The sequence below is a fragment of the Pelobates fuscus genome, chromosome 2 (assembly GCF_036172605.1).
Source record: "Pelobates fuscus isolate aPelFus1 chromosome 2, aPelFus1.pri, whole genome shotgun sequence".
Taxonomy (NCBI): Eukaryota; Metazoa; Chordata; class Amphibia; order Anura; family Pelobatidae; genus Pelobates; species Pelobates fuscus.
In genome coordinates this window covers 85,469,472-85,489,201 of record NC_086318.1, presented here as the reverse complement: position 1 = coordinate 85,489,201, position 19,730 = coordinate 85,469,472, and the positions used below count along the sequence as shown (strand labels likewise).

The following is a 19,730-nucleotide window of genomic DNA, read 5'->3' as shown; positions in this document are numbered from 1 at the left end:
TTTATTTTACTTAAAACTTTAATATTCATCATTTCACAAACCTACTAAATATTTTAGACAAATTAGATCTCAGAAGGATCGGATTCAAGCTTGAAGACGTAGAAGAAAATCTTGTTTGGTCAGAGGAATACAGTTTCTTCGCTCAAAAGATTTTATTGCGGACCACGATGTAGCAGCACACCACTGAAATCGGATCCTTTTTCCACCACAAGCCAATATTCCATATGGTTCTCCAGGAAAAGTGACACATATTGTCCTGCCTGAAAGAGAGAGTTCAGAACTGTAGTAATTTACAGAGACTACTAGAAAGATATGGGGTCCACGAGAAAACAATAACCTATACATTTAATATGAAGAGAAGATACAATTGTGAAATATAATATGGGAAATAATGTTATTGAGAGATAGTAAACCACAAATCAACATGTCATGTTATGCTTCTGATGTATCTTTTATATTGAATTATTTATTTAACCCCTTAAGGACCAGTGATGATCTATGTCATCTTAACAATCTGTTCTTTGAGGATAGTGTTCCAAAATGGAATGATCCTTTTAATTAAAGGAACACTATAGTCACCAGAACAACTACAGCTTTGCATGGAGACGCTTAACTTCCTCCTAGAGATTCATTGAATCGTGCATTGCATGCACAATAGCCCATCAATGCTTTCCCATGAGATCATCAAGGTAAGTAAACTATCTTTTATTTTGCTGGCATGGGGGCAGGCCACCTAAACTAGGTTTTCACAGCCATAGTGACAGGAATACATGTTTGTATTCCTGTCACTATAGTCAGGGCCGGATTAACATAGGGGCTGATGGAGCTGCAGCTCCAGGCCCAAGCCCATGGAATAGGCCGAATGATTTAAAAATATATATATATATATATATATATATATATTTTATTATTATTTTTATTTTTTTTACACAGTACTGTTAAGGTTGCCAGGTATTTCTCAAAAGTATTTCTCAGGTATTTGAGGCTGCCTAGCCTGTATTGCAGAAATACCGGCAATACAAATGTCAGTCTCAGTAAAGACAGAGATTATTCTGCAATACCAGCGCTGGCCAGTAGGGTCGCTGTTTGTGTGGAGAGAGGCAGGGATAAGAAGTTACAGCATCTCCCTCCCTGCCTCTCTCTACTCACTGATCCGCGGGGGAGCATCTCTGCACAGGGAGTCCAGACAGCAGCTCTGAGCCTGCAGATACAACCAAAGCTCAGGAAAGTGAGGGATGGAGGGAAAGGCTGCATGGGGACACTGAGACACTTGGGAACACTATGAGACATGGGTACACTGAGACACAGGGACACTTGGGAACACTGGGAGACATGGGGACACAGACACTAGGGGAAACTGTGAGAGATGGGGACGGTGAGAGATTTGGGGACACTGGGAGACACTAGGGGGCACTGGGAGACCTGTGGACAGAGACACTAGGGGAAACTGGGAGAGATGGGGATGGTGAGAGACATGGGGACACTGGGAGACATAGGGATACTTGGTGACACTGAGACACTAGGGGGCACTTGGAGACCTGGGGACACTGATACACTAGGGGAAACTGTGAGATATGGGGACGGTGAGAGACATTGGGACACTGGGGAACATGGGGACCCTGAGACACTAGGGGCACAGTGGCCCCATGTCTCTCAGTGTCCCCATGTCTCCCAGTGTCCCTGGTGTCTCTGTTTCCCCAGAGTCCCCTTAGTTTCCCAGTGTCTCCATGTCTCTCCCAGTGTCCCAATGTCTCTAAGTTTCCCCTAGTGAGATGGGGACACTGGGAGACATGGGGACACAGACTTGAAGAGACATGGGGATACAAACACTAGGGGACACTGGTTGACATGGGGACAATAGGGGACACTGGGAGACATGGGCACTCCCAGTGTCCCCCTGTCTCACAGCCAGTGTCCCTAGTATCTCAGTATCCCCATGTCTCCCAGTGTCCCTGGTGTCTCTCAGTGTCTGTAGTGTGCCAGTTTCTTAGTGTTTCCTAAAAAAATCTCAGGCACTCACTGTTCTAGATTTAAGCAGGTTTATTGGACACCGCAATGTTTTGACCTGTACCCAGGTCTTTATCAAGTCTCCAGTGTCCCCTATATATCAGTGTCCCCTATGTATTACAGTGTCTCAGTGTCCCGTGTCTCCCATAGTCCCCTCGTGTCTCAAAGTCACCCAGTTTCCTCAAGTGTCTTAGTGTCCCCCAGGTCTCCCAGTGTTCTCTAGTATCTCAGTGTCCCCATGTCTCTTATTGTCCCCTAGTGTCCTAGTGACATGGTGACACAGACATGCCCCCTTTTTGTGTTCGCCCCTTTCAGCAGTTCTGGTTATGTGATTTGCGTCACTGGCCCACCCTTTTACCCCATCCATAGACTTCCTGCTTTACTGGACACTGCTGCTAGGGGGTATGGATTAACTTGAAAGATAAAAGCATGACATTAGCATAGGGTATGTGTTTTCTCATAGCTGCATCCTATGAGTTTCCCTCTAACACCATCTCTATGAGATACATGACGCTTGGGAGGTAGGACTGTTTTAGTGTTTTTGCTCAATAAGATTTTGTAATTAGGCCCATCATAATTGTCAGCACCAGGCCCACTGGGCTCTTAATCTGGTCCTGACTATAGTGTTCCTTTCATAAAATGATCGCTATAGGCACCCACTAAATCTTAATGAAGTGGTCTGGGTACCATTCCCCTGTCATTTTGAAAGCATTGCAGCGGAAGCATTGGATTGACTGAAATCATCAAGATTGCTGATGACCGCAAAAGAGGCTGGGCCAGCTGTGGGGAGGGCACCAGGACAAGCGAGAAAAGGTAAGGAAACTACCTTATCATTTCACACGGGGAATAAATAGTGTACAGCAGTGGTTCCCAAACCAGTTCTCAGTCCAGTATTTTCTACACTATTAGTTTTCTGCATAGAGCTATGTGATACACAGTTGCAATAGTTAACTGTGCATGGTATAAGTGGTATAATTGATACTTTATTATCCACTATCCTACCAGGAAATATCTATGCCTAAATGTGTACTATTAACTTTTGACTCATTTTGTATCCCATCTACTAAGCGAGATACTTAGATTTTTTATCATAATTTTGTATTATTTGTTTTCACCCCCTTGTTCTACTTTATATACTCTTTCTTTCTATGTATTTATCTACAGACTATAGCTCAATACCCCCCTTTTTTGGGATATTTTAACGTCAATCAATAAAAGTTATATTTTCAAGTGCTCACACCACACTAATTTATTTTGGTTTCTATGTTACTGGCAATGAGTTAGGCTAAAAGTGTGCCAACCTCTTGGTAGCAGTGGGTTAAATGTTGATGTTCCAGGCATTCCATTGTCTTTTTATGTACCTTCAACAACGTTTAACAGTTCAGAGTCGTTTGTAGATTAATAAAAATAATAAAGAAATAAAAGTGTATTGTGCCAACATCACCAGCAACAATGTGTTAGAAGATAATCTTAACAGTCATGAGACATTTTTTCCTCTCCCTAAATTACTGTATTGTCTTCTTATACCGTACTTTTAATTTTAACAAATTTGCGTTACCTGTAAGTGTAAGACTCCATTCAAACTGATTGTGTGAGGACCAGTTAGACTCAGACTGCTGATTTTTTGCAGGGATCTGGAGAAAGAGATTTTGTTAGGGAGGAATATATCATGAACATTAGCTTTTATAGCAATGTATGGCTGGCATTAAGTACAATTTTCGTAAGATTAGGAGAACATAGAATTAATGCACTCAGCAGAACATGGTATGTAAGGATTCATTAATGCCCATATGGTATTAAATGCAGATAAAGGGGCAAGGGTCCTAAAATATTTGCACCTTTTATTAAATTAAATGTAGTGGACCCTGGCATACTCTGTATACATTGCTTCTCTTGTTATCCTATAAACTACTCTGCCTATAGAAGGAGCGAAGTTGGTGTTGTCAGCACTGGCAAAATGATTTCTCATTTTTGTAGTGCCGTAACCACACTTTAAGTTTTATTTTGAAAACTTAACAGTTGAATATGATCCTTGCTCCATGCATTTATATCTGAACTGCCATGTCTACTTTTGTTAATTGGTAAATTCCAGACAATTCCTGGTTTATGGAATATGTTTGTTCTCTTGTATGTGGTGCCTATCCTTGAAATTTAAAGGAACACTATAGGGTCAGGAACACAAACATGTATTCCTGACCCTAGAGTGTTAAAACCACCATCTAGCCCCCTAAATATAGAAAATTCTTACTTTTAATGCAGTCTGATGCTGCTAACTCTGCCCCTGATCTGCCTGATTGGCTGACATCATCAGAAGTGTTGAATAAAAGCCAATCACAATGCTTTCACATATGATTAGCTGAGACTGTCAAGAAGGCAGATCAGGGGTAGAGTCAGCACAAGTCAAACACAGCCCTGGCCAATGAGCATCTCCTCATAGATATATATTGAATCAAAAGCAAAAAGAGAAAATGAGGACTGAGATAAAGAAAACGATCCCACTCAGTGGGTGTAATCCAATCTCGTAATAAAAGCCAATCACAATGCTTTCACATATGATTAGCTGAGACTGTCAAGAAGGCAGATCAGGGGTAGAGTCAGCACAAGTCAAACACAGCCCTGGCCAATGAGCATCTCCTCATAGATATATATTGAATCAAAAGCAAAAAGAGAAAATGAGGACTGAGATAAAGAAAACGATCCCACTCAGTGGGTGTAATCCAATCTCGTTCTCAGTTATATACCTCCAATTATAAGTGTCACATGTAGAGAAGGGGGAGGGAGGGGGAGAGGGAAGGGGGTTTTTGGTTAAGCCTTTATTAAAGTATAATAAAAATTAGCAAACAGTTTCCCAATAAGTACTAGAACCTCAAAGGTGGGTAAGTAGAGTATAGTTAACGTATTTTAGTTCGTGGAGCAACAGGTATGTCCAGGATACAAATGCCTGGGTAGGTAGTGGATGGGAGGAACGATAGTAAGAGGGGAGAAGGAAAAAGGGGGGATCAATATACCGAAGTATAGAGAGATGCCTGGTAGCGGTAGAGGTAGCTCAGGGAGTCACTATATAGAGAACCAAATGGTGCACTTATCCTGAGGGAATATGGAGCATATATATGTAGGAAAATACACTGTGTTTCCTGGTATTCCTGCATACGATTTGTGCAGGTGAGAGAGTATTGCTCTGATATCAAGGGATATTCCGGCTAATGTTACAGAGCCGTAACCCTTTACTCACATAAGTGCCACACCAAAGTCCTAAGTATGCCCTGGACTAGCTGTCAAAACTCACAACAGTGAGAAAAGAATTAAACTGCTACTTCAAGGCAGCCTCACCCTTTCCCTATCTCCCCATACAAATATCAACCCAAAATGCTAAATGGGGGTATTCCCCATCCACTCTGCAAACAGTTACACGAACAAAAAGTAAAAATAAACAACCCAGCCAAAAGGAAAAAGTGAATGAATCAAAAAAGGAAAACTGAAAATAAATTGCATCGGCTCAAAATAGCTCGACGCGCGTTTCGGCGTTTAAATGCGCCTTTGTCAAGAGCTGAGCAGAGACTGAGCTGATTGCCGTTTATGTAGGGTAGAAGGACCTCCCATTATGGGACAGCCACCAATCCGCATGCAGGGGCTGTTACCGGAGACCACGAGGGGCCCATGGGCTCCTCCCACATATTGCTGTCCAATCAGAGGGGGAAGGGGAGTGGTCACCCTTTGTGTGCCGCACTGAGAGATCGTAACCCATTGTGAGTGAAGATGTAAATAGTGGTAGCATCGGTTTACATATTGTATGGGGGAGCTTGTGTATGTATGTAACACGTCAATGTGGTTATACTAATCTCCCCAAGCAAAATGTAAATATACATAGATGCATAGTAGGCTAAAGGGTTGAAAATAGAGTATTTTTACATGTAAAGCTCCTTTTCCGTCAGACAGAGGGTGTTAATACCCGTACAAATCGTTATGTCGCTCAAAAGGTAACATGTAATAGTCTGTGTGATCTGACTATATACAGTATGTACAATATGTATATTGTTTGACAGACCGAGGAAAGGGAGGTTTGTAAATTATACTAGAATTTAAATTGATAGCCTAATGCATTAATAGTGAAAAATTGTGCGGACATTGTATTCCCAAATAATAAATAAACTAATAAATATATTTTTTTGTGTATTTTATTTGATTTTATTTGGTTTTGTTTCTATTTTTTATTTTTTATTATTATTGATTTCATATTATTTATGTATATCAAAGGTGGGAAATATTCTCAAAATGTGGGAATAGGGGGCCCATAGGCAGGGTCAGTCATCAGTTACTGAAAAAAGAAAAAAGAAAGGGAGGGGGAGGGGGAGGGGAGGGGGGGGGGAAGTGTATTATGTGTACATAGATTCACACAAGTACTCAGTCTATATTAGTTAGACGGGTATTCTATATAGAAAGAAAGTAGGGTGTCTATGTCAAATAGGCATAGACTCATCGCTTCAACAGGGTTAGGTATTATATCCTCAGTATAAACATTCAGTTAGAGATGGAGTGGGGGATATCGAATACCAAATAAAAACGTATTGTGTACATTCAATGCGTGGGACTCGTTTAAATGACAGGGGACATATATAATATAATATAATGGGGGGGGGCCCTTATTATTCAAATAAAAGGGGAAAATGAAAAGCCCTCGGATTGAGGGTCTTCAATTTGTGAATCCACCTGCATTCCTTTTGACGCAGGATTTTGTCGAAATCCCCCCGTCTCTGTTCTCGTTTAACCAGTTCTAGCCCGCAGAACCGTATATCCCTGGATAAACCCCCATGTTTTTCTTTAAGGTGTCTAGAGATGGGTGTCTCCATTCGGTTCTTAGTGCACCTCGCATGTTCTTTTATGCGCTCCTTGAAAGCTCGAAAGGTCTTCCCCACATACATTAGTTTGCAACTACATGTGAGAAGATAAATCACACCCATGGAGTTGCAATTGAAAAAATGCTTTTTTGTGAAGGACTGCTTTCCCTCACTATCCTGGACTGTCTTAGAATTCCTCAGAATAAACTTACAGGCCACACACCTACCACATTTGTAAGTGCCAACTGGGATCGTACCACTAAGCCATGTGGATTGAGGATTTTGTTTGGCTACAAAGTGGCTAGGGACCAAGATGTCACGTAGGTTTTTCCCCCTTCGGGCCGTAATTGTGACCTGTGGAGACAGTACTGTTTTTAGGTGAGTGTCTTTAAGTAAAATGGGCCAGAATTTTTGAAGAGACCCTTTTACTTCATCCCAACCGGTATCGAACGTTCCAATCATTCTGATGGTTTTGTTCGGGGTAGTTATAGAGTCGGACGGTTCTGAAAGGAGATCCTCCCTTTTGGTGAGAAGGGCCCTTTTATAGGCCTTTTTCAGGCATTTATTCGGGTATCCCTTCTCCTTAAATTGTAATCTCAAGAGTTTAGCTTTTAACTGGAAATCCTGTAAATCAGAGCAATTTCGTCGGAGTCTAAGATACTGGCCGGTTGGGATTCCTTGCTTTAAAGCTCTAGGGTGGTGACTCTCCCATTTTAGGAGGGAATTAGTGGCTGATGGCTTCCTAAATAGGGTTGTTTTAAGTGAGCCATCCTTGCAGATTGAAATGGTTAGATCCAGGAAATTTAGGGAGCTGCCACCAAATTCCGCGGTGAATCTAAGATTCTCCTCGTTATTGTTGAGGAGAGAGACAAATTGGTCAAATTCATTCCTATCCCCTTGCCAGACCAGGATGACATCGTCGATGTATCTATACCAGGATGTAATCTTAGACATAAACGGCGCTAGTATATCACAAGTCTTAATTTGTTCCTCCCACCAACCCAGGTGGAGGTTGGCATATGATGGCGCGCACGCCGTGCCCATAGCCGTCCCTCTCACCTGGTGGTAGAATTTGTTATGAAATAGGAAGAAATTATGTGATAGTATAAATCTCAGTAGCTTGATCGTGAAATTGGTATGTGCCTGGTATTCAGTGCCTCTTTTGGTCAAAAAGAACTGGATGTGGTCGGTTCCCCTTTGATGCGGGATAGAAGAGTATAAGGCCTCCACATCCAAACTACATAGGTTGGATGTAGGCTGGATGTGAAGGTTCGAAAGGAGATGCAGAGCCTGTTTGGTATCTCTGATATACGAGGGAAGGTTTTCCACAAAAGGTCTGAGGACCTGGTCAATATACAGACTCCCATTTTGGGTCAGGTTATCGATCCCAGATACTATGGGACGACCAGGTGGATCCCCCAGACTCTTGTGGACTTTCGGCAGGCAGTAGAAGGTTGCTATTCGTGGACACGGGTTGAGGATAAAGGAGTATTCCTCGTTAGATAGCAACCCTCTACTGCGGCCCTCATCTAGGATCTCCTTATATCCACCCAGGAACATATTAGTGGGATCCGACTGTAGGACCGTGTATGTGTCCCTATTGTCCAGAACATCTTGGACCATCCTCTCATACTTAGCTATATCCATTACTACCACGTTCCCCCCTTTGTCAGCTTGTTTAATGATAATAGCATCGTTCTCTTTTAGCTCTTTCAAGGCTCTCCGTTCTTTATGAGACAAATTCTCATTGGGATATGAGCTAAGGTTTTTAGTTTCAATGCAGTCAATCTCATTCTTAACAGCTTCCAGAAATAAATCGATGTTTCTGAATGCTGAAAAGTTTGGGGTAAAGCGACTCTTGGGTTTAAGGTCTGTGTGTTTAGATGAGGGTCTAATTTCGTTTTCATCGAGTAAAGACACCAGGTTATTAAGACAATCAATATCACCACTGGAAAGGCCCAGGGATCTTGCCCTCTTCTCCTTATTTAGTTCATGGAATTTATGGAGTGCAAGTTTTCTCACAAAGAGATGTAAGTCTTTTGTCCATATGAATCTGTCAAAAGGAGGAGTAGGGACAAAGGATAACCCCTTTTCCAGAATTTTATGGTGGGAGGCGTTGAGCTGAAAAGAAGATAGATTAATAACCTGTAGTCTGGGCGTATCCATGGATTGAGGGACTGATTTATCAGTTAACCCCTTAATGACACAACTTCTGGAATAAAAGGGAATCATGACGGAATATATCCGTCGTCTGTCCTTAAGGGGTTAATATCGTCTTTTTCTCCCTCCTTCCCCCCTTCTCCCTGCTCTCCCTCCTCGGTTCCTTGATTGGTACCGTGTTAGGTAGTTTGGGTAATCCTCCTGGTGGCTCATTTCTAAAAAATCCACTCCTTTTTTGAGGATACCACGGGGATTGCTGGTACCGGGGGTTATTGGAGTTTGAGAGTCAGGGGGTACAGTGCTAGAGTCTGTATCCGATGAGTCGTACTCCGAGGTAATGTAATTCTCGGAATTGCGTCTCAATCGGCGGTTCGGGAAATTATAGATATTGCCCGTCTGGTAGTCTCGGGAGTCCCTAATAAATTTTTGATGTTTCCGGAACTTAATAGATTCTTGATATCTGTCTAGGTTAAGTTTTAGTTTGTTTTCCAAATTAGGGAAACTCGGTTCACCCTTGAAATGATTTAATTTTTCAATTTCTTCCCCCAATTTTTTATTGGTGGTGTCTAATTTGGTTTTTTCAAAGGTGCAGATAATTTCCATAAATCTCCTAGAGCAGGTACCAGCTGAAAATTCCCACTCTTTCATGAACTCAGGGTTGTCTGAATAAGCTGTTGGAATGTTACGTACTCTTAGACCCCTGGGGATCATCTCTTTCTTGATATAGTTTTCTAAGGATGAAATTTCCCAGCATGTCCTAATCTGCTGTTTATACAGTTTAGTGGTTGCATTAAATGATTGATTGATATCTGGAGAAGACTGTTCATTTTCCAGTCTCTCATTTGAGAAGACGTTTTCGGCGTCTTTACACCATGTGTTAAAGTCCTGTTTGTTAGATAGAAAGCCCGTCATGGTTTGATTTGTTTGTGTAAGTAATGTGTGATAATAGGGTAACCTTTAGGTACTGAAACCTTTTAAATACAGAAATAGATCAAGAGGAGGAGGGAGTGAAAGTAGACTAGCTAGCTTCACATGCTCCGAGTAGGTTACCAGAGGTATATAAGGGGCTTAACCCCAAATAAAGTCAAAAGCAAAAAGAGAAAATGAGGACTGAGATAAAGAAAACGATCCCACTCCATATATTGAATCAATGCATCTCTATGAGCAAAGTTCAGTGTCTCAATGCAGAGAGAAAATACACTGAATCTCGGTGCTGCACAGTGTGCACCACTGCCTCAGGAAGCACCTCTAGTAGTCATCTGAGGAATATCCACTGGAGGTATCCCTAGGCTGTAATGTAAACACTGCATTTTCTCTGGAAAGACAGTGTTTACAGCAAAAAGCCTGAAGGGAATGCTTATACTCACCAGAACTAATACAATAAGCTGTAGTTGTTCTGGTGACTATAGTGTCCCTTTAACTGCAAGACTAACAATGAGTCAAGAACACTCAAAGCATCCTTCAATAAATCATGAAATTGCCCAGGTTATTTCAAATGTTAGTTAAATAAATTGATGACCTTTAATTGGATTCATTTTCCTATTCATTTATTTTGACCTTTTGTTTGAAATTCTCTGAACTAAATTTTGTGTCACTTACAGGTTCTTCTGGCATAGGGACTGGATACAAAGTTGGACTTGAAAAAATCCATGGGTGTTCTTCTTAGTTTCCTGCACTGATAATCCGGAAAATAGATGTAAGGATGGTACAAAAATATAGCAACCAAAACATATATTTTAGTAATTTAGTTATCAAAAATTACATTTAAAAATACAACTAGGGTATGAGAATACATTCAGGAAACCGGTCTTAAAAATAAAATGTTTAATATACCTACAGACTATCCTTATCACCAAGTATTTCATAATTTCTTTTTTTAAAAAGATCTGAATTTAAGAAAAAATTATTTTATATTTTGTGCAAGTGTTAAAAATTTGTATTATTTTTTATTAAAAAGAATTCACAATGACACTCTCATAATCTAGGAAAAACAATAGCCAGTCTGAAACGTACCAATCTTTAGCCTTGCACTGAAGGTATAAAGGCCACTAATCGGAGCTGTGTATCGTCCGCTGGTCAGATTGAACCCATCACCTATGTTGAATGATCCCTCGATGTTTGGCTACAAGATAATGTACATAGTTACATAGCCTGAAAAAAAGACTTGTACCGATCAAGTTCCACCTTACTCACATCTGTTTTTGCTGTTGATCCAAAAGAAGGCAAATCACCCAGTTTAAATTGCTTTCTTTGCATCAAACTAGGAAAAAAAATATTTCTCAACCTCAGATCCTTGGATCAAATGTAGGATATAATTTATGCATAATAAAAACACCACACCATGGACTCACACTATGTCTATTGTCTAATAATTTTAATTCCTAGAGAAATCATGTAACCTACTGTTGAGACCTTCTGGTATGCAAACCTGTGAAAAAAAAAATCTTCACAGCGCCCTCCCTGGCCACAACCCCTCATCCAATACCTCTGACCATTTTTTTTGTGTGTGTGTGTGTGTGTATGTGGCAGTATAGAGGCTATAGTATGTATGTGGGTATGAGCAGTGATGCGTGTCTTTGTGGGTGACAGGGGCTAGATTGTGTGTGATAGGCTGCAGTGTAGAGAGATCGATATTGTAGTGAAGTGTCTACTCTAGGCTGTAGTATAAGAGTTTCAGGCTGTGGTGTAGGGAGTAGAGGCTGTAGTGTAATGTAGCTGGGTGCTAAAGTGTAGGAGATGGAGACTGTAGTGTATGGGGTAAAGGCAGTAGTGCAGAGGAGGAGAGAAGCTGTAGTATAGGAGGTAGATGATGCAGTGTAGAAAGAGATAGGGTTTGTAGTGTGGGAAGATGGGGCCATAGTGTAAGGGGATATAGGCAATAGTAGTGGGGGATAGGGCTATAGTGTAAGGGGATATAGGCAATAGTAGTGGGGGATAGGGTCTGTAGTGTGGGAAGATGGGGCTATAGTGTAAGGGGATATAGGCGGCAATAGTAGTGGCGGATAGGGTCTGTAGTGTGTGATGGGGTAGGAGGGCCTGGGGAACGTTACTGTAGTGGGGGACAGGGACTGCGGGGGCTATGGATGTTTGTGGGAAATATATATATATATATTTTAAAGTATCAAAATGTAAGTGGTGAGCGCTGTGCTCCCTGGGCAGGCACTAATGAAGAATTAGAGTATTGCCACAGTAACTAGCGGTAATGCTCTGATTTTATCCAGGGAACGATGAGTGCTTCCACAATGCAATTTCCCTGGCCCCTATTGCAGTTCACTGATCCACTGGCATCAGAGACCAGCTGTTCCATTAGACAGACTTCCGGTGGTGCCTCTGCCAGTAGCCTAAGCATGCAAGACATTTTAAGAGAGCAGTAGTCATTACTGCTTCCTCCCGATCTCTCAGGCTATAGGACTCCTCAGCCGGCTGCAGTCGGCCTTAAAACATAGCAGGCCTCCTCTGAGGTGAATGAACTATTGTCATGGCGCCCTGTACAGCTGCACAGCTCGCACACCTCAAAAGCAAACCCTGCTGGTGTGCCCATCATGTAGTAGGCTCATTTTTAACACATTTTTTCTCTCTGTGATGTGTATATCCCAGTCATTTTGTAGATTGTCCCAAAAGTGCAGAATTCAACCAACAGAGTAGTATTTGTTTATATATATCTTGAACAATATATTGTTATGTCTCCAACATAACAATCAGCTGATTATGTTTATGATACATAGTTGTTCATAGGTTGTTCATATCCCATCGTTATTTTAAAAACTCAACACAAAAATGCCAGGTATCATATTTTAATATGTTGCTTTATCATCTCAAGTTAAGCAGATATTGAATCCCATTATGGGCAATTATTTATTCTTTGTCATATTAGTTATTAGAAAACCCCTCGACATCTGTCAGTCATCCTGTTAATGATGCCCCATGGAAAATGATATATAGGGTACATCATCTGATAGGGAGCAATATCACAGATTTTCAAAACGAATATTACATATTTAAAATGGAGAACCCAAAATGTAGTTCACCGGATAGATCAGAACTACAACTTCCATGATGCTTTAATATTCTAAAGACTTGCAAGGCATCATGGGAATTGTAATTCTACAATGACCTTTGGGTACCCCTGATCTAAAACACAAAGAATCTCTTTTGAAAAACCAATAGAATACAAACTTCATACCAAACTGGCTTAATTCAAAGCACCCTTTTTCACTCCTACTATTTGCAAATCCTGGGCTCCCCATCCCTACATCCACCTGTCACTTTGTGTAATTGGAAATTCTTGGTGCGAATATCTTCCCTTTCTTTTAAATCTTTCATAGAATTCTTTTTCACTCCACCCATTCATGTCTCCATATTTTGTATTCTAACCTGATGGTAAAGCTGTAATTCTATCTGGTTTCCAGGTTCCACGCTGGCGTCCTGATCCGTCATGCAGGTGAAAGCCGCGTTTACCATTAAATGATTCCCGTGTCCTGGGGTATTCTTCCCATTCTTGCTTTTCAGAATATCTATTAAGAATTTATCATAATAATAATTCATTATAACAAAAATGAGAGTTTCTTTTGGTTTTTAACCGGAATTAAAAAGTAATTTGAATTCCTTAAAAAATTACATAATTGAATAAAAAATTTTAAAAATCCCAAATAACTTGTTTTAACATATTTTTAATGCACCATTTCCTTTTAAATATATAGAGAGATTTAGCAATTGACATAACAATCATGTTCAATCCTGGCACACCCGAGGCAAAACATTTACTGGTAGAGGCAACGTCTGTTTTTTTATTTATCACAAAAACTTTGACACAATTTATAACTATGATTGACAGAGAACCAACGATGGAGGCTCTGCAGCATAGACATAAATACAGCAGGGTTGATATCTGTATTTAATTTCCCTTTTTAGATCCCACAAACATAATTCTTAAACATACGGAATAAGTAGACATTAAAAGGCTTATTTAGTTAATTAAATTTCAAATTTAGCGGCAAAAAAGCCAAACTAGTAAAATTCTCCCAGTAAGCTATGCTGTCAGTTCATCTACTATGGCATTAGCATTCAAAATTCAAAATTAAATTGAACAATTCCCACTTTACAGAATATCCCTGTAATAATCCCAGACTGCGATAGTGAAGTAATTTTTCTAGGATATTAGTTTTTCCCTAATGTTTTTTTGTTTAACATCATGAATAAGAGTACAGTTCAATGAACAGCGGGCAGAAAGTTGCTAGGCAGTTTAACTGGAAGAAAATAAAACCTTGATGCTTTTGTGGTCCTCAGCAATCAGACATTGCACATTAACCCATTGGACCTTAAACTTTGTTCCCAATTTCCATCATGGGAGAAATTTATTGAAGTATTGCATTCACCTTACTGCATATTTCACAAACGTATAAAGTATCTGGTGGCTCTAAAATGCCACATAATAATTCACCAGAGTTTTCAAAATACACGTTTATCTGTAATTTCATTGGAGAGAGTTATGACGTGTGACACTGGCTAGTAATGAAGTGAGTTGAAGTTTAAAATATGGATCGATCACAGTGGAATCAAGAAGAATCAGAATGATCTTTTCCATATTTTTTTCCATGGTGATGTCTTTACTATCAGAAGTTTGCTCTGTGTCTCTACAAGTCACAGGTTAAACCTCCTTCAGTGACATAGCTAGAATATTACTATCAAGAGACCACGCATACAAACCAATCACAGAATATCTACCCATCTTGAATTGTGTTTTATTAACAAGCTTGAGATGATCTTTTAGCCTATGCACTGGTTAAAAATAATTTCTGATGCTTGCCACATCTATGTACGTTCTACATGTAATGTGCAAATCTTTACACCTGCCATAAAAAAGCTTTTTCTTTTTCTTCAGATTTAGGATATTTAAAGATATGTAAAAAATATAGTGTACATGGTTCCTGATTTAATATTGTTGGATAAACTTTTAAAGTGATTTAATATTATGAACAAATATTGCAATTTTGTAATATCTTGATATTGTTTTATATATATTATTTTTTGCATATGATATATTTTTTTTATATTTTTATAATTTGTAAAAATCATTTTAAAAATGTATCCAAAAATATTACATCAAGGCGCCATGATTTCTTTGCAAAAAAAACTGGCCAACGTATGCGGTTTTGTTACATGTATCTTTTTTTACATAATTTACATAATAGTAGGGATAACTATTGAGTATGTATGTGGAATTATTATTATATTATGTGAATATCCTAATTATGTGCATGATCAAAAACTATTGTTCTTATTTGGTAGCATTAAAGAAATACCCCCAAGTGCACCATAACTAGAATATTAATTTAGAATAACTCAAACAATGATTAATGTTATTGTGCAACAGTGTAGGAAGAGCTGATTGGTTCTCATTATTTTTTTGGTATGTTGTTTCGTACTTACCTTTCAACATTTGTATGAAAACATGCAATATTTTTTCATGTGGAACTGCATTTGACAGGTGATTATGATGTTGTGGAGGTGCCGGGGGTCCTATAGGGCCCGGGCGATGATGCTGGAAACCAAAATACAAAGACACAAAAATTATTTATAACAATATCCTCTTCTTTTCATCAGCGATGGACCCAATGTATTTTAGTATGAGCTTGTTTAAAATGATAAAGAACAGGGTTAGAAATCTAGAATTAAACAAAATAAACAAATGGGTTATAGCCTTCCAATATTCACTAAAATAAAAGGTGTTTAGGGGCTTACATGATGGTGGTCTTTATGTCCTTTCTTCTTGATGCGATCTACTCGATCTTTTCTCAAAAGCAGGAGCCAGGCTTCTCTTGGATCCCAATAAGGACGCTTTAACACTGGAACCATTTGGGTCGATTGCTTTAATGTTGTGTGATATGGATATGGGGATGTTGGCGCAGGGGTATCTTGAAAGGGTAGCTCTGTGCCTGGGGCCTCCTGTATGGATAAAAGGCTTCAAATTAGACTATCCCCCTTTTTTACTGCTCACGTAATGCTCACTAGAAGTACCATCAGGCAATAATGTTTTGTTTCAGCAAGTTATTCCCTTTGGTGGCTGGTTTAATTTTGAGCATGGAATGAACAAGAGGGTGGCTCTGCAACCACTGGATAATTAGGGGAGATTTATCAAGGAAAACGGATGCTATTTTGGGTGCAAAGAGCTAAATGCTGAGAGGCATCCTATCGGTTTCCATGGTGATTAATTCCGCATTTTGCCACAGAAGAGCAACTGTTTTTCTTTTGAAGTCCACCCTAAGACCATTCGTTACATTGGTGTGGGAGCTGGCAAAATTAAGCAGGCTGGCAACGTGAGCTCGATGGGTCAAGTGCCTCCTTCATTAATTAACAGGTGCCAAGCAGAACAAGGTGAAGAAACTGATGGTAATGAAAATTTGATGATTGTGATGAGGCTTTTAGGAGGCTTTCTATGCAATGTCTCTTTCTGTTCCAGAGAAAACTTACAACTCAGTAAACAGAGACTTGTGAATTTAGAACTAATAAGCAAAACGTAAATCACAGCTCAATAAAAAAAAAATGCAAAGGGTTGGCATGTAACCATATGAATTGACAATATTTTGACAATGGATTCATGCATACAATAAAACAATATATATATTATTTTTTTTAGAAATGTCTATGTTTGATGATGTAGGCCCGCAGTTTGTAATACTTTCTAAGCTTCTTCATAGGGATTTGTATGAACTATGGGACAGGCTAGTGGCAGGTAAGAGTCATTACAGAAAAATGCCCAGTTTGGAGAGTATCTGGGTTAACAGAAACACTCGGGGCACCATAACAACTTCATACGAATGAAGTTTTTTTGGTGTCCAGAGTGTTCCTTTAATAAAACCACCAGTGCGTGTTCCAGCAAGCAATTCAAATAAAGTTGGGACAAGCACTCTGCTTGATTTAGTAAAAAAGTGTTTCTTGATTACCAAAGCAGACACATAGGGCGAAAAATAGACATTAAATAATAGGTAGAGTTTAAGGAATAGATTGCTAAGTTAATTATTGGAATGCTGGCAATTAAGCGACATGCAGTTAGGATGTGAGTAACGACTAGATCAAGTCTAATGTAGAAACTGTCCTTCATTTATACAGGCTTGTCAGTGGAGATAAGACTCCGGTCAGTAACCATGAGATCTCCCGGGGTTAGCTTTTGTACTGTATTTTAAACCAGCTGCTTACTACTTGTTAGCCAGCACTGGAATATTCACACTTTTTACCTTAAACTCTAAACATACAGGGAGGGGGGCTGTTTGTTAAACTGGGAATTAAACAGAATTAACAAAGGATTTACTGGGTTATTCCCTAATGCGAGAAATCACAGTGAATTTCAAATTTAAAGTTAAAGTCATTAAACGTAAATTCACTCTACATTCTCACTTTTAGTAAATAACTCTCTTTTTTTCTAAAATAGTTATAATGGAAGCAAATTCTCACTTTTACCATTTTTACCGTTTGGCTGCTGTTTGTTGGGATCATATCATGAAGATGACACGAAGGGTGTATTTATATATATATATATAAAGTTAAGGCACTCCAAACCAATCCATAATATGTTCATCATTTAAATAATCAACCGTTATTGCCACTGGGATATATAAAATAATGTTAGAATAAGCCGTGCTTGAGTTTCTATGAAGATGTTTCTATAATAACCAAGTAGTGCTTACTTACTATTGAACATATACAAAAATTTAAATAATTCTATAATGTACATTGACTTTAAAATCGAATGACTGTAAACTCCATTTGACCTGGGACGATCTTTATTTTCTTTCTGCCTAAAATGTCATGTTCCGGGGAGTCCTGCTACTCTTCGTAAGAACACATCATATATATATAAAGTGCTACTCAATAAAGTCAGAATTGCTGGGGAAAGTTGCGGCCACAATACCCAAACCTAGAAATAAAATTGGCTCTGAGAATTTTCCTTATTTGGCTACCTTGCCCTAAATTTTGAAATTCTCTTTGAATTCCTGGCAATTCTCACCTTGCACTCTGTGAGAATCACAATATTTATTGCCATACATGTATCCATTTTCTGTGTGTGACATTTAGTCTGAGAGGCTATGGACTTACTTGAAATTTGGATCCTCTGTTTTTGTGGGTGCAGGCAGGTCCAGCGCAGAGAAGAATCAACAGCACCCCCATACTGAGAGTCATGAGCAGACAGCGCAGAGGGATTGGCTTGTATTCCATATCCATTATGCTGGTTTACTTGTACAATAAATAGAAGTGACAGTTTGCACTGTATTGCACTGATTTGGCAGTAATACAGCAATACAGGAGAGCGACGATAAATGAATGCTCAAAGTGTAGCACCTACCAGTAGTACAGACCTCACACACTCACTGATACTCAGTGTCACCAATACATACCAACAAAGAATCACAAATACACGTGCAGGATGTAATACCCTCTTAGTGTTCTTTAATAGAGAAAACAAGCTTCCCTAGTCTGCACTATCTGTCTCCTCTCCCTCTTCTGATCTCGCCTGCCTCTGTGCTGTTGTGTAATTCCTAGCAGTGCCTCCTCCTTGTAGCTGTCTTGTCCCTTCATATAGATAACAGGGCTGCACATCCAGCTGTCCCACACACACTCATGTGGCAGCACATATACTAAGCCTAAACTTCATCTTATTCCAAGAAAGAGAGTTTAAAGAATTTTGACTGTATGCAACTTTCAGAAATACACACAAGGGCAGTGTCAGTACGTGACTCCAGATTTTGTGTCCTCCTTCTAAGAGTAACAATGTGTTTCAAAAGTTTTTTTAAAACCAAATTCAAGTAAATTTTGAGTTGAGACAGGTATGCACTAAAAATTCCTGGAGTATAAATTATTATTGAAACATCCAGATCTTGTGAAACAATTAGCAATCCCAATAAACCTTGCATCGACAGCTCTTCCCCTTTAAATGCCAGGCCTAGAGCTCAGCTTGCCTGGACATGGATTGTATGTTGGACCCTGGGATAGCAGGTGTGGAGACAATGAAGGCCCCAGGGTGCTTTCAAGACATTCTCTATGTAGGAAGAGGAACCAAGGTATCCAAGGCCAATTTGGGAGATTAGCAATCACTGGCTGTCCTGCTATAAAAATCATTTTTCGAACTTGGGCAAAGGGGGATTTGAGAGATACGTAACTGAGCTGAAATTGCCGTCTTGATGTATATAGATCCAGACCTAATCTGTGGCCTTGCTGAGACCAGGGGACCAGAACAAATAGATAGGATAATTTTTGGGGATGGCTACGCTCACATATGCTGCTTCACATTGTATGATATTCTCAAAATCTGATTCCAGTGTCAGGACAACCAGGGGTATCCGTATCCCTAACTGCAGATGTAGAACAGGGATATAAAGAGTTTAGAGTTGCTGGGCTTAACAGAGAGAAATACACCATCAGGTGTCATCTAACAGGGTAATCCACAATACAAGCCAAGCTCATGATTCCAGGGGAAAGAAAGGACAAGCTAGCTGAAGTCAGGGCCGGCAGCAATATGTCATCCACTGGATACAACTGATTAACTTTAGACATGTGGAATGTTAGCTGAGACATTCCTCAACTTGCAAAGCCTGAGTCCCATTGAAGAATGCTGAACCAAGCCACCTTCAGAACCACATCCCTATAGAACAATAGGAAAAAAGACTTGGATTTTGAAGTCTTGATGAAGAAGTGTGGCCATCACGCCATGCTAAAGACCTAGTTATTAATTGT

General features: G+C 39.6%; 1 protein-coding gene across 1 annotated transcript; it reads right to left on the bottom strand.

Moving 5' to 3' along the window:
- Window positions 1-92: 92 nt before the first annotated feature.
- On the bottom strand, window positions 93-18,665 carry LOC134585539 (erythroferrone-like). Its single transcript, XM_063440969.1, has 8 exons — window positions 18,096-18,665; window positions 15,744-15,947; window positions 15,432-15,543; window positions 13,377-13,516; window positions 11,016-11,124; window positions 10,602-10,677; window positions 3,566-3,641; window positions 93-260 (listed from the first exon to the last, which is right to left on the bottom strand). The coding sequence occupies exons 1-8, from the start codon at window positions 18,219-18,221 to the stop codon at window positions 153-155; spliced, it is 951 nt and encodes a 316-aa protein (XP_063297039.1). The 5' UTR covers window positions 18,222-18,665; the 3' UTR covers window positions 93-152.
- Between the last annotated feature and the right edge of the window lie 1,065 nt (window positions 18,666-19,730).